Below are 14,992 nucleotides of genomic sequence, written 5' to 3'. Positions count from 1 at the left end.
AACATTACCGGAATTAAACAAAAATCAATGCGCACAGTCAACAGACTTCCCACTACACAGTTCAGTATCAAAATACATGAAAAGACTGGGAAGTTTGACAGTGAACCACAGGTACTGATAGTGTAAATCACCTCGACCCCATTAGCTTCAGCTTGTTTGAAGACCTTCAGACCACGAGCTGTGTGACTGTTCATAGACGAAACATGCTGACCTACGTAAAGTCAGAAAACCTCCCGTGTGTACTTTAAAACCACACCTTGTCTTGGGACCTTTTGCCCAGGCGTAAGCTGACCCTGAGGAGATCTGCCTGCAGATACCAGGGCACTGAGCAAACTCGATGAAACAGCTGGAGGGCTGTGACTGAGAAATGTAATCAGCAGTCTTGTGCTTTATGTTCCAGTAAGGATCAGTGCTAGCTGATGTTAGTATTTAGCCAGCCGAATACCCATCCTCCAAACCGCTGCAGATGGAGAACGTGCCATCACATGCTTTAGCAGAACAAAGGTGCTACGGTCAGGGAACAGGAACACTCGAATAAGCTGCTACAGGACGTTCCCCATCCCACAGCTGACCCAGACCACTGCCTGCAGTTACCTTAGACTGTTTTTACTTGCATGTTCTTGAGGCAGCCCAGTTAGAAGTTATCATTCTCCCTCCATTCCAATACATTTTCTTAAAAATGGCACAGACCACTGGTAGTAAATAATTTTCTTTCTGAGAATTCATGTCAATATAATGCACAGCATCATAGCTTAATACAAATACTTTACATAACAGACACACAAGGACAAAACAAAATAATGTAACAATGCAGCTGCAGCTACTTTACTATATTACATGGCTGGGAGAGTTTCCTTTCATTTTCTTTCATCTTTTCTGTAGAATTTGAACTTCTGGTACCAATTAGCAAGCAATGTTTCTTTTAGTATTTTTAAAAAGCAGAGGAAAAAACATGGGTGAAATAGAATTCGGAGGAAGTGAGCGGGATCACAGAAAGGCAACTTTTAAAATATCAGCAAACTGGTGTAACATAATACTTACAGTGGAAACGAGTTTTACTAGGAAGCATCTCCTAAGTAAAATGGAGCAGAAGATAGAGACCTATTCTTCAGCAATAAAATACTGTCATCTTCTCTAATGATCTCCAATTGCTTGATTTGTGCATGTGTGATAGAGCTGGGGTCATTCTGTTTTATTCATTATCCTAACTAACAGGCTCATTAAAAACATGCACAAACTGTGACCAATGAAGGAGGGAGGGGGAAGAGCAATGAACACCTCAAAACTCAAGGATAACTGTACAGATTGTTAGGATAATAAAGTATTGAAGTTTATTATGTATAGCTCATGTTTTCATCTCTTTATTCCCCCTCGCAAGAAGACTTGCTGTACACCCATAGACATTTAAAAATAGAGATAAATAAATCTTGTCCTTCTGGGTTTCCCTCATTGCAGACCAAGCCATAAATCATTATAAAACATCATTTTTTGTTTACACTGACAAACTCTGAATGCACCTACTGCTTTTTTTCTGGCTGGAAGGCATTTCTGAAGGATTCTGATGCTTTAGACATTGTATAGGAGGCCTTTTTGGTTTAAACTTGATTTTTGCTCTTGACATTTGTTCCTCACTTACTCTTGTACCATGGCAAGTTTAGTACCTTAAATGCCTGTAAGATGGAGTAACTGGATACTTCTGTAGCTCTGCACAGTGAAGACCCTCCATCTGGGGAGCAATGATGTAAACTTGGATCCCTCCTAACACCCAGGACACAGTGAGCGTCTTCTGTGTAGGAACTGGGAACTGAAAACATTATGCAAGTCTTGGGGGCGTATTTCAGAAAGCAAATGTCAATTTTGTAACTCAGACATCATTTTAAAGTGATTAAAAATGAATAAAACTTATGTTTAGTTATGTTCAAAAGACATCAGTAGCACAGTGCATCTGTGAATTCCCGTCCAAGTTCCATGTGATTTTGATTTCCCCAGCTCTGGTCTACTTGACAACTTAGTACCATTACACTCCACTCTTCATGTCAAGCTCCTGATGATTTTGTGTTTCATTAATGGTCAGGAATTCGTCACATGCTCCTGTTCGGTCATTTGACTGTTCTTTATGAACCAAGTGCACCATTTCTTGTGATTTGCTGGCATCTCCATTTAATCCACTTGTCTTCCTGTCCTCCACTGCCCCTTTGCCATTGTTAATCACTAGCTTTTTCTTCTGCCCACATCTAGAAATAAATACAAAGAAAATAAGCACTATAAATGGAGACTATCAAAGATAAGAAAAAAATTGAAAGTCAATATTTAGGAAAAGGTGTTTGGAAATGAAACTTGTGTCTGCCAGTGCAGATTTATACAATGCAAAGTGTAAAGTTCCTCCATATTGCATATTTTATTTTTGAAAGCTTCCACCATTATATGCATAAAATTTGGCAGAAGCTCGCTTATTTGATTTGTATCTATCATCACTACAGATAGGAATAACAATCATTTCTGAAAGCTAGAAACATTTGGATATATCCACATTTATGAACTTTGTATATATCCCGGGGGACAGAGCCATTCTAAATCCAGACTTCTTGAGAAAGCAGAAAATTTGAATCAAGCTCTCACCTCACTATACGAGATAACTTCTTCCTTCTTTGTGTTAGCTTGTCAGGCCTAGAAGCCCGCCAACAGCAAGGAAATACGGAGAACTACTCTTACTATTATCAACAGCATAACTCCTTATGATATTAACGTAGGAAATAACTCCTGTGCTTTGAAAGTTACACTCACTGCAGTGCTGCCAGTAAACTCCATACGCAGCTCTGAATGAGCACACACACACATACACTCTTTTAAAAATTCACCAGGCCAAAACTGATGCATGCTGGTCAACAGGGGCTGGGTATTCAAGGTAATAAAAAAGTACTAGTTACACAGCTGTCAGATTTGCCCCAGACTGGTTATCTGGCTGCACAGTGTTGAACATCCTACTTGTCCTCGAGCAGCCTTGCGTAAATTGAATATACAAAGCTCAGCTCTCTTAAGAGGGACAGTGTCTCTGTGACGTTGTACTTTAAAGTGCTTTCTTCTTAAATGAAGCCTATTTTGCCTGAATGACTAGTCTGGCAGTTTAATTAAACTATTATCCTTCTGAAATATTACTGGTTTTATGCTTACTGACCGATAGATGAGGGTTATTTTATCTGAAATAGCTCCGTTCACTGTGCTAATGTTACACACACCCTTGGGAATGATTCCTGGTCTGCAGCCATGAAATGTCAAAAGAGGCCAGTGAGGAGCTGTGGAGCTCCACAGCCTCTCAAAAAAGCAGCTCAGAGTCTTTCCTGACATGATGGCCAGGCTGAGCAGCATCTTCTGCTGGACCCTAGAAGGAGATCCTCACGCTTTTTACAACAGGCGCCAGACAGAGGCAGTCTTCTTTGCAACAAGAGGAATAACTAACTAACTAAATAGGACCACACTGAACTGTGACTTTTTTGGTTAAGATAACTTAAGACAACACCAATTTAAAAAAAAAAAAAAAGGAAATACTATAGCCAAGCAATTTGCTATTTACTGAGAAGCCCCAATTGCTTGTTTGCAATGTTTGAACTCTGCCATATTGACCTCCTAACAAGAAAGGATAAATTGATTTTGGAATCAGGAAGTCAACTACCTTGAAGCTAAGGCCTACTCTTCATGAGGCTTTTTCAGACAACCCAAATGAGAATGAAACTGGAGATGCTGCCGTTAGCATTCACTTAAAAAATGGTGTAACTGACAGCATTACGCAAATAAAAACATAGACCATTCTCACTTTTTAAATAAACTCATGTTTGAAATGTTCTGAGCTTCCTGCTCAGCTAACACTGCAAGGCTCAACCCTCCTTTCTCAGCTGTCCGGTTTTCTCATCACACTGCTGCAAGTGTTAGTTTCGGATTAGTTGTCATTCATGTGTAGTATGCTGACTGCACAGCAACTACCTTTCTTTGAATTTTCAGTGTATTAGCACTTATCAGAATAGTTGAAGAAAGGATTCTTGACTTATGTTATCATTTGGATCTTGCTAAAGTGAAAGAAAGAATTCCACTTGTTTCAAGCATGCCAGAGTACGTCCTTACTTCAAAAAGTTTTCCTCAGAGTGATTAACACATATTACTAGGGTCTAATCCATCCGTCCGTACACATACATGTACCCACATGCACTTTCTCTCTTGTGACTCACTCCCAGCTGCATGGAAGCGCTAAGAGATGTTTTCCATTAATGGTATCTAAGGCATAATTTACAGCTCCGAGATGGTTTCATTTCTTGTCTATAATTAGCCGCAGTGGCCCTGTTTGTCTGTTCCTATGGTGACTGTGGGTTAAGAAGGAGGAAACAATGGCATTCTCTACTTTTAAAGGTCTAACAGAATAACATATAAATCAATAAGCCATGACATTCAGCCTGTGCAACTCCAGAATCACTTCACAGAAAGTTGTAGAGTTTTCTCTCACCATATGCTTGATATCTTTCTTATTTCATCGGTTCTCCAATAATACTGTCAGAGAAGCACTGGTATTGTGGATACAGTCATAGGGCAAACATACCAGGTGGCATCTCACTACTGACTTCAGCAAAACTGGATCAGTTTACTCTGTCTGACAATTCTGCATTTAGTTTGCACTGTTTTGTCTCATAGCAGCCTTCTGCATTATGGGCAGGGACTGCCTGGGTGGCTCCCTCACCACAGTGGCAGTGCTTTGTCCTAGCACCCATGCCATACTTCGCAGGACCTTGACTCTATCTCACAGAAGCATTAACATGTGCTTTCCTGCCACCAGCAGACTAGGAATAAATTTGCTCACTGCTTCCTGAATAAAAATTTCCACATATTATATGGTTACTCTGATAAAAAAGTTCAAATTCAGCATTCAAGTAGAAAATAGTTACTCTGTTAAAAGGTTCAACATTAACGTTTTAGTAGCAAAAAGCTGTTTAAGACAATTGAGAAGTAACCTCAGAAAAGTCCTCAGAGAAAAGAAAGAGTTAAGAACATTACAGCCTATCCTTTAGGCTAGAGTTCAAATTTCCTGGCTAACTTTGTACAGATCACTGCAACTTTCTATTCGTCAGCTTCTTCATCTGTAAAGTGGAGTAAATAAATCTATTGAGTGCTCTGATAGCAATGTTAGAATATATCCCTGTGACTGCCAGCTGGGATACTGCCTTTTGTTTGGAAGGAACAAATTAACCCTGTGACAGTGATTGTCTAATAGAGCCCTTCACACCATACAGAGACAACGCTGTTAATGGTGGAGGATTATGCTGAGCTCATCTTGTGATTGCTGCTATGTCCATCTCACATAGGTTTTACTCTCAGTGGACAGGATTTTCCTTTTAATAAGTAATAGGTAGAGAATAATTAATTCTCTGTGATCTATATACAGTTAGTTTCCATCTACAAGTAAAGGCCAAACGGTTTATACAGCTACTGGCTTCACGTGCTTCCACATGAATGTGGACGTTGATGTGTGACCTGTGCAGGACACAGTGATGTAGACCCTCACATCCCAAATCACAGAGCTCCTCAGAGGAAGCTCTTTCCTGTGTTATGCTACCCCGCTCTATCACAAAGTTTTGAAGGCTCTCGATGAAGAAAACAGCAAGGCAGTGTCTTTTGAAAAAGGGGCCACCTTACCTTCTCCGACTGTTAACAGCAATGCACACTGCAAGTATCAACGCAAGTGCCACAAGAGCAGCCACTATGATCAGCCATTCTGTGGGGAGAGTTGAGGGAGGGGAGGAGAACGTGTTAACGGATCTCATGTAGTTTTGCTGGTTTGCAGAACTACAAGAACACAAGCTCTTCTACATTCTTTAAACTGTCAGACTTTTTTCCTAGTTTGCATGAATGTTTGTTTGCTTTACAAAGTGCTTCTGTCCAAATCGAACACATTTTCATCATTCAGCTGTACACAGGCCAGCTCAGATGAAATACTCCATCGCTGGTAGCACTGAGAAGCACCGTACTTCGGTGAGCACACGTGAAGAGGAGTTGTATCACTGATTTACTCCAAGAGCAAAAGAAAGGGCTTAGCAATGATACACCTGCAATCCCAGGCACAAAAGCAGGATGACTTTCCGGTAGAGTGAAATGTTTATTTTTTTCTACTTTAAGGGGTACTTTTGGGTCAAACTCTAAAAAAAAAAAAAAAGGAACTGCAAAACTGGAAGGGACCCGAAGAGGTCTCTATGAGCTACATTTCACTCCAGTGTAACAGGGTCAATAAGAAGATGTCTCAGGAATATTCCATTTGCTCTTAACATTTTTAGTAAAGGAGATTTAACAACCTTCCCAGTAGCCTGTTCTTTATGCTGTACATTATAGACACATCCTCTCCTAAGAGCTAACTCCTTTATTTCGTTTGTTTGAAACAACTCTCCCTTGTTTAACTAGTCTCCTATGTTTCATTTGAAACAAATTACTTCTTCTAGTTAGTGAATGTTTAATGGGAGTTCACACCATGGTGAAAAACTGATAAATATTCTGTTTTGTAGCATACTCTTCTCATATCTCCCTTCAGTTTTCTCTGAAAATGATGCGTTCTTCAAAAGGTGCTTCAAAGTTACGTTTCCAAAATTTTCATTGTGCTCTTCTCTGGTTTTTTTTCTATGTAATTAATACAATGCCTTGAACTGAACACAGAGATTCAGCTCTGGACTTGATAGGCCTAAGTAGAGTGAGATAATTACTTTCTCTCTTTTAAAAATTACTTTATTGTTAATATGTACATATTTGCATTCTTTTGCAATTCTACCATGTTGGCTTCTTTCTATTCTGTTTTAATCTGCAAACCCTGTTCTGTAACACTTGTCTCAGCTATTATTTTCACTGAATGTTCCGATGAATATGATAACTTGCATATATATATCTTTACTGAATTTTGTCTGATTTCATACCAATGTATAAAGGTTATTTGGATCTTAACCTCATTCTCCAAATGCATGTTTTCTCTCGTCTTGAAAATTGCTGGAAAATTGTATGAGTTATAATATGCTCCATTTTTTAGACTACTAGTGAAAATGCTGAATGTTACCTGATTCAGAACAAAGCCTGAACAACTGTACTTGACCTACATTTTCATTCTTTACTTCAGTTCATATAAATACAACTCTGTGCTTAAATTGTTAAAACATATGACTTCAAAAACCTACCTGGTACCTGGGCCGACCTTGGTTGTGAAACTATTTTTGTTGTTGTGGTCTCTCCAGGGAAAGTAGTGGATTCATAATGTCCCTCGTGTGGTCCTTGATTACCATATACACTGGAGGAAGATCCTAAAGGACAAAACTATCTGTTAGGCCAAATATTCTTAGTGAATATTTAACATCGAGGTACAAAGTCTATGACTTCCACAATTAAAAAAACATATTCTGGAAAGTGCATGCTGAGGTCATCAAGAAGTATTTATACTTAAAAATATCACATAGACTATAATCATCATACTCATCTGAACTATGGCTAGTTTTAGTCTTTTGAATAACAAAATTCATGGTTTTGCCCTCTTGTCTCTCTCATATGTTTCAGCTATATATTATGTATTATGCTGTACTTTCATGAACCAAGATGCAACTGTTAATTGCCTAGAAATTTTCTGGAGAAAATGTAAAGACATGTGAATGTTGGCAATTTTTGAACAGGTCTTTGTTATACAAGTCAAACGCTTTGTCTGTTCCATGGGGAAAGGAGAATGAGAAAAGATGAGAGAGCGAAAAATAATTTTACTTTTTTTTGTTTAAACCTGAAGTGACCAACATGGAGAAATTTTGAAGTTTTTAATTCTATTTCTACACAGGAAAAAACTGAATTTCTAAACCCCTAATGCTTTCATAAAATAGAAGGATAGTTCTCTAGATGGTTCTAAATTTGATAGCTATGTATAGAGTAGGACTTTAAAAATCCAATCTATTTTTCCTGATAGAACAAATTCTCTCTGTAAACTTAGAGGTGGAACACCTTGTCTTTTTTAATAAGTTCTGTAATTGGATTCTAAAATGGTATTAGATCTTAAATCAAAATGCATTCTTCCAGTCTCAGTTATTTGCTATGCTGGCCATACCACTTGAACTTTTATGCAATTACATTTCTGTCCCGTGCTGTTACCATATGGGTATTCCAAGTCTAAAATTATCAGCAGACCATAGATACAGTGATTTCATTTGGGACCACTACTTCATTATCGCTATAAAAGAGATATTACAGATCTTCACCTCTCTGAGTTCTTCCAGACTCTAACAGAGCAAATTAAGCACTTACTCTAATCAGCTGTAAAGTTATTTTCCTTTTTCTTTAACACCCATTGCAACTTATTTCTAGCCAGCATTTCTGATCTCATTTCCAAATAGCAGCTGGCAAATACAAAACTGAGAAGCACATTTTTTCCCTCTGTTAAGCTTCGCCAGCAAGTAGGTCACGAATCTGCCAGATGTTTTCATTATTTTTATTAACAAGAAACTTTCTGACCAGTGAGTTGTTTTGTGCTACCTCACACAAAGGACAGAGCACTAATTCAGCAACTAAGGGTCCTGATCTAGCCTCCAAGAAAGCTGACCGAGAGGAACATGCTCACTTGTCTGCCCCACATCTCAGCAGATTTTTTTTTTTTAGGTGCTTTTTATCATCCTTGAGAAATGCCAGAGATTTTCCACCACAAAGCCCCTTAGAAAGGCACTCAGATATTTATTAAAATTTGTGCGCTTAGAGAACTGCTACATTCACCCTTCCCCTCCCCTGAGCACTGACGAGAAGCAACGGACTCAGTCATGTCCCCTGCTGTTCTGGCTCTGGGAGGTGCTTGCAAGTCAAAAGTGCTCTACATTTCATTTTGATGACATACTAGATTTTTTTCTTTTTGGCAGTTATTCTTTGGGTTCCTTCAGAGGACTCATTTGTTTTTCCATGGACACTTGGACAACAGTATTATGTCAGATCACAGCTTAAACATTGCTGTAGAGAAAAACCAAATGAAGGAAGGTAGTATAGTACATCAAGCCATTCATTTGTTTGGAGAAAGCCTTTAACTATAGTCTGCCAATACATAAATGAATCTTTTCCATTCCATTACAGCTATATGGGCAACGTCAGAAATGAATGAACCCTTCAATAAATAAACTTTTTAATGATGATGGTTACCCTAGTAATTGCCTTCTATTGTGTTTTTTAAAAGCACCAAGAGAACATAAATGAAATAAGAAAGAGTTTTGGGAATATGGCCTTATGAACCTTTGTGAGGGCACTGACAACGCAAAGATTCAACACAGACATTCACCTCGAAAATGATCTTCAAGCCAGTCCTTACAGGTTTTACATGCTCAGAACAAAAAGGTATCAAACATGTTTTCATGGTGTGTAATGCTTGCACAGAAAATTAAGGAGGCAGCTTGGATTAATTAAGTGAATAGGGCAACAGAAGTCAAGAATTTTTTTTGTTGTAGTAGGAAACCATTATTAAAAAGACATTTATCTTTCCAACAAAATTATATCAAATAGATATTTTGCATTTACATTGCTGTGTCTGTGTCAAAATACTATAACTCAGGCAATTTTGATGTGGTTGATTTTAGTGGGTTTATATAAAATTCTGAAAAAACAATAAGTAGACCACATTCTACCTGACAATGTATGAAATAACATTAATTACTTAATTAGTAAAATAATTATTTTTAAAGCGTTTGCTGTATAATGCTGTATAAAAATATAGGTACAAAATCTTGCTTATGTGCAAAGAACGTCCACAGAGCATTGGCCAAAATCTACGCTGGGATGGTTCCACTAACTTTCAAGAAATTGCATGAAAACAGTATTTGAATTAGTGTGTGTGAGAAGTAGCGTTTGGAAAAAAACTTACTGTTAGGATGATTATCTGTACGGAAATTGCATTTGGGAATAAGGAAAAGTCCCTTCATTTCCCGTACTATTAGCATGCGACCACACACACAAAAACCAAAAGGCTATGTGTAGTGTAATAAGTAAACACTGTTACTGTTACCTGCACTAAGTCTATCAGAAGAATAACCCTTTAAAACAAAAGTCGTTCGCAAATGAAATGTCAGTTACAGCCCAGTAACATACCTATAATTAATCAACGGGCAAGACACTAACAGCAAATAGACCTAGGAAAAAAGGTTTCACAGAGAATTACCTTTCTTTTGATACATATTCAAATAATGTAGGGAATATGGATGGCAGAAAAAAGTGACAGATGGTTAAGAGTTACAGAGCTATCATTTGGGCTCAGCAAAAAAGAAAGGCAAAACGCTATCAGGTATGTAAGGGGTTGATGAGAAAGTTTACACTTGTTCACTATAATAGTTGTGTTAACACATACAGGTAACAGAACACAAGAAAAGATTATTTGAAAACCACTATTTTCAACCTTTAGCAAATGTCTTCTGCTTTGCACAGAGATTTCCCTTAATGACATCTTATAAGCGGGTTATAAACTATAACAAAACCCAAACAGGAAATCATAATCTGACAATAATTTACTATTATGGTTAGTAGTTGTATTTCTGGACAGTTGCCATTGTCTTGAGTAATAACTGACTGATGGATAAATGAAAATGCTTCGAATTTGTAGTTCTTACTAGTAGGAAGAGGGGTCTGCAATTGGTTAAGGTGGTCTTCAGTATCTGGAAAAACTCGAGGTATCCAATTCACATGGGAACCTTCTGTGGTGGCTGTTTTTTCACTTTCACTTCCAGGTGGGGTGCCAGCTGCCAGTGGCTCCTCGGTTGCTTTCTCTCGCTTAACATCATCCAAGGACTCTGTGACTGCCATGACGATGGCACGATCAGCTTTAAAAGTGAGCGGTCACAAAACCACCACCCACATTATTTCCCTTTTTCCTGCACCACAGCAAGCCAGAAAGCACGTCCTTCTTCCTCATTGAAAGCACAGAAGGAGAGAAGACATGAAGGCCTCCCCTTCTTCTCCCACACTGTCACTGGCTTCCGAGACCATTAAGCGCCACATACATGCCCACCGTGTTGGAGGGAGACCTTGGCTACATACACAGATCCCAGTGACAGATGGAGAGGGAAGACCTTCAGGAGAAGAGACCACAGCAGCAACAACCTGACCCTGTAACTCAGGAGTGAGCGGCCAGACTGCAGCCAGATCTGTGGCGGTCTTGCCTGGCAATTCACCGGTGAAGAGGAGTAATGAATTGAAGGCAGAATTTATGTAGAAGACGTAAGTCTTCTACAGCTGCCCTGCCCTCACTGCTGTGACAGCTCTCCCCAGTGCTGGTGCTGCTGCTGAGTCGCAGAAGCAAGCCATCTGATTAACCCACCAGAGCACCTCCACTGCTCCCACCGTGGTGCCAAAGCATATCAAGCCTAAGCCCCACTGATGCGCAAGAAAGGAAGATGGGGCTGGGGATTCAGGATCACCAAAGTGTGTGTCTTGCAGAACAGTGAGGAGGCCACCAAGAAACATGCGTCAGCAAAGGACAGAAACCGCCAAGTGTACCAGCAAGGAGTCCCTTATGCCTTGTCCAGAAGGCAATTCTATCAACAGCACAGATCCACCACAGATTATTGCGCTGCAAGTCCACACCGAGAATGTAGAACCCCAGGATGAGAAAGATAGGGAAAGGACTCGATTTCAGAAGAAGTAATGCCTCATTTCACCCCGGGTGTGAGAAATGAGCATGATCCATCGTTCTTACTGGTACCCGTCAGAGGAGAGTCATCACCAGCTTTGTTCGTACTGGCTGTGGCCCTGTGGAGGACCTCACTGCCAGGGGCGTCTGTGGGATGCGTGATGCCTTCAGTGCCCTGTCCTGGTTCATTATCTGAAGGCAGAGGTGGCTGGGTTGGGTCTTCGTGGTGGGCACCATCAGGAGAAGCAACAGCTGTTACCATGACGCGAGGTGCCCACACTTCCTGCGTTATATCTTCTTGTTTCGGAACAACAGTGGAGGCTGTGACTGTTGTGATAATGGCTAAGTTAACTTCAAAGACGTTTACAAAGCCTCACCTTATATATTTTTTCCTCTATTTTATTTAACATGCTCTACCTTTTTCTTTATTAGCCAATATACGATATAAGGTGAAAAAAAAAAAAACAAGAAAACAAGATCTTGCGCATATGTGAAATCATTTCTGGTCTGTCTTTTTGTAATACACTATTGATTACTTTAATCCACACTGAAATTTAGGAAATGAATAAGCAACTATTAAAGCACGTAAAGACTTTCCAAAGACTAGGTAGCAGCCACTTAGAACTATTTGAGATTGACAGTACCATCAGATTAAGAAATGTCTTTTTAAGTTTATTTAGGCATTTCTCTTTTCCCATGAGGTAATCATAAGAATGTGGGCTGGTCTCTCACTAGAAGAATTTCAAATTAATTCAAATTAAAATAGAAAATTAAGGAATGAAATATTTAATGAACATCCTTCACACATCACTCTGGCACTGCTAAGACTGCTGCTGATGCAAAAGAGTAAGAATTTTAGAAAAGCATGCTAAGAATTAGGCATAGCTTAACTAAATGCACTTTCAGAATTTCCAAGTACTCCAAAATATTAAATGAGCAATAAATGTTAATACCATTCAAAATTACACCACTGAAAGTTAACATCGCTAAGCAAAATGAGAAACCAAAAAATGCATTTCTAAACAACTGTAGCCTGAAGTGTTAGTTTTGAAAATACCTCGTAATCAGTATTTAGAAAGGAGAAAAATATATTATTTTCAAAATAAAATGAATGTAAGAATTCCTGTTGTTACATAGGAGTAAGATTAGAATGACTTGACTGAAAACATTTGAATAAATTGTGAAATTGCACTTGGGTTTTCATATTTGCAATTGATCTGTCAAACCACATAAAGCTTTACAGGCTGATGACAATGAACTGTGAAGCTTTATAGGATCTCCTCCATATTTAGAAAACAGGAGTAAGGAGTAGAGAAAATAACTAGTTTAATCCACACAATCTTTAGTTTTCATAGCCCTTTGGAAAATCCTAAATGTTGCAGATTAAATAATCCTGATGAGAATGGATTTTGAAGAAGAAAAGGGAAAGCATAAATGAGAATTTTTTCTTAGGATCCTTTTTTTTTTTAGAAAATGCAAGAAAGATGCAAAAGTTCCAAAGCACTATGATCTTATAAAAATGCATTATTAAACAATAAAAATATTAGAATAGAAAAGCAATATTTTGATTGGGGATTATTCTAATTGGATAACAACCAGAGTTTAGGAATCGAAGCTAGAGCTTTGCAGAACTACATGAACAAACTGCAGTAAGTTATTTCAGTTTACAGTATTAGGAAACTCAGTGGCAACATCAAGACCAGGACTGATTAGACATCAAAAACTGTTTTTAAGTCTATGATTCATTTATACCACCTGCCACCCCCCCAAAGCAATTGCTTTCTCAGTATCACCTTCTACTAAAATTAAACCTGAGAAAAGCTGGGAGACATAAGAAACAGGGGACCCAGGGAAAAAATATCCTTAACACATAGTAATTTGTTGGGATGTTCATGTGCAAGGAAGTCATAAAAACATTTGCACTGCAAGTCCACATCAAGGATGTAGAACCCCAGGATGAGAAAGATAGGGAAAGGACTCGATTTCAGAAGAAGTAATGCCTCATTTCACCCCGGGTGTGAGAAATGAGCATGATCCATTGTTCTTACTGGTACCCGTCAGAGGAGAGTCATCACCAGCTTTGTTCGTACTGGCTGTGGCCCTGTGGAGGACGTCATCGCCAGGAGCGTCTGTGGGATGCGTGATGCCTTCAGTGCCCTGTCCTGGTTCATTATCTGAAGGCAGAGGTGGCTGGGTTGGGTCTTCGTGGTGGGCACCATCAGGAGAAGCAACAGCTGTTACCATGACGATTTAATCAGCTGTGAATTGCATATGTGTGCTGCCATGCCCCTCCCATCCCCACCACCTTCAAGTCTCCTGTTCATTTTAACCCCTGATACCCTGTTCTCGCCACAAAGGGAGAAGAGAGGGAGACCCTCTGTCCTTCCATACATCATCACTGCTCTCTCAAGTATTGATCAGATATTTTCATGTGTTATCCTCATCCACTTTTTTCACTTAATCCAAAATTTTCCCAGGGACAGTGGACACAGGGAAAGGACATAGAGACAGTAGTCAGGAGGATTTCCAGACCTGCATCCCAGGCTGACTACAGATCACCAGCTTCAGGGACACTGTCAAATGCTGCTACATTGGGTTTTACGTTACAGATATTAGTACTGACAGTAAAGAACTCTTTCTATGGGCATTGATTCTCCTTTGTTGCACAAGACTCTACAAATGGTGAAAGGTTACAGAAAATGCTTGCAATTCGCAGTTCTTACTAGTAGGAAGAGGGGTCTGCAATTGGTTAAGGTGGTCTTCAATATCTGGAAAAACTCGAGGTATCCAATTCACATGGGAACCTTCTGTGGTGGCTGTTTTTTCACTTTCACTTCCAGGTGGGGTGCCAGCTGCCAGTGGCTCCTCGGTTGCTTTCTCTCGCTTAACATCATCCAAGGACTCTGTGACTGCCATGACGATGGTACGATCAGCTTTAAAAGTGAGCGGTCACAAAACCACCACCCACATTATTTCCCTTTTTCCTGCACCACAGCAAGCCAGAAAGCACGTCCTTCTTCCTCATTGAAAGCACAGAAGGAGAGAAGACATGAAGGCCTCCCCTTCTTCTCCCACACTGTCACTGGCTTCCGAGACCATTAAGCGCCACATACATGCCCACCGTGTTGGAGGGAGACCTTGGCTACATACACAGATCCCAGTGACAGATGGAGAGGGAAGACCTTCAGGAGAAGAGACCACAGCAGCAACAACCTGACCCTGTAACTCAGGAGTGAGCGGCCAGACTGCAGCCAGATCTGTGGCGGTCTTGCCTGGCAATTCACCGGTGAAGAGGAGTAATGAGTTGAAGGCAGAATTTATGGGACGTAAGTCTTCTACGACTGCCCT

General features: G+C 39.6%; 1 protein-coding gene across 1 annotated transcript in view; it reads right to left on the bottom strand.

Annotated features, from left to right (window-relative positions):
* Positions 1 to 1,309: 1,309 nt before the first annotated feature.
* Positions 1,310 to 14,992, bottom strand: part of CD44 (CD44 molecule (IN blood group)) — a 56,330-nt gene continuing 42,647 nt past the window's right edge. Inside the window, exons 7-9 of the mRNA XM_074809785.1 lie at positions 7,194 to 7,316; positions 5,677 to 5,755; positions 1,310 to 2,234 (exon numbers count right to left, since the gene is read on the bottom strand). Coding sequence (XP_074665886.1) covers positions 2,018 to 2,234; positions 5,677 to 5,755; positions 7,194 to 7,316 — 419 coding nt within the window. The 3' untranslated portion in view covers positions 1,310 to 2,017. The remainder of the gene's footprint in view (positions 2,235 to 5,676; positions 5,756 to 7,193; positions 7,317 to 14,992) is intronic.

Source organism: Strix aluco, chromosome 31 (genome assembly GCF_031877795.1).
Source record: "Strix aluco isolate bStrAlu1 chromosome 31, bStrAlu1.hap1, whole genome shotgun sequence".
Lineage (NCBI taxonomy): Eukaryota > Metazoa > Chordata > Aves > Strigiformes > Strigidae > Strix > Strix aluco.
The sequence above is the reverse complement of the archived record's forward strand: the minus strand, read 5'-3'. Positions and strand labels throughout refer to the sequence as shown.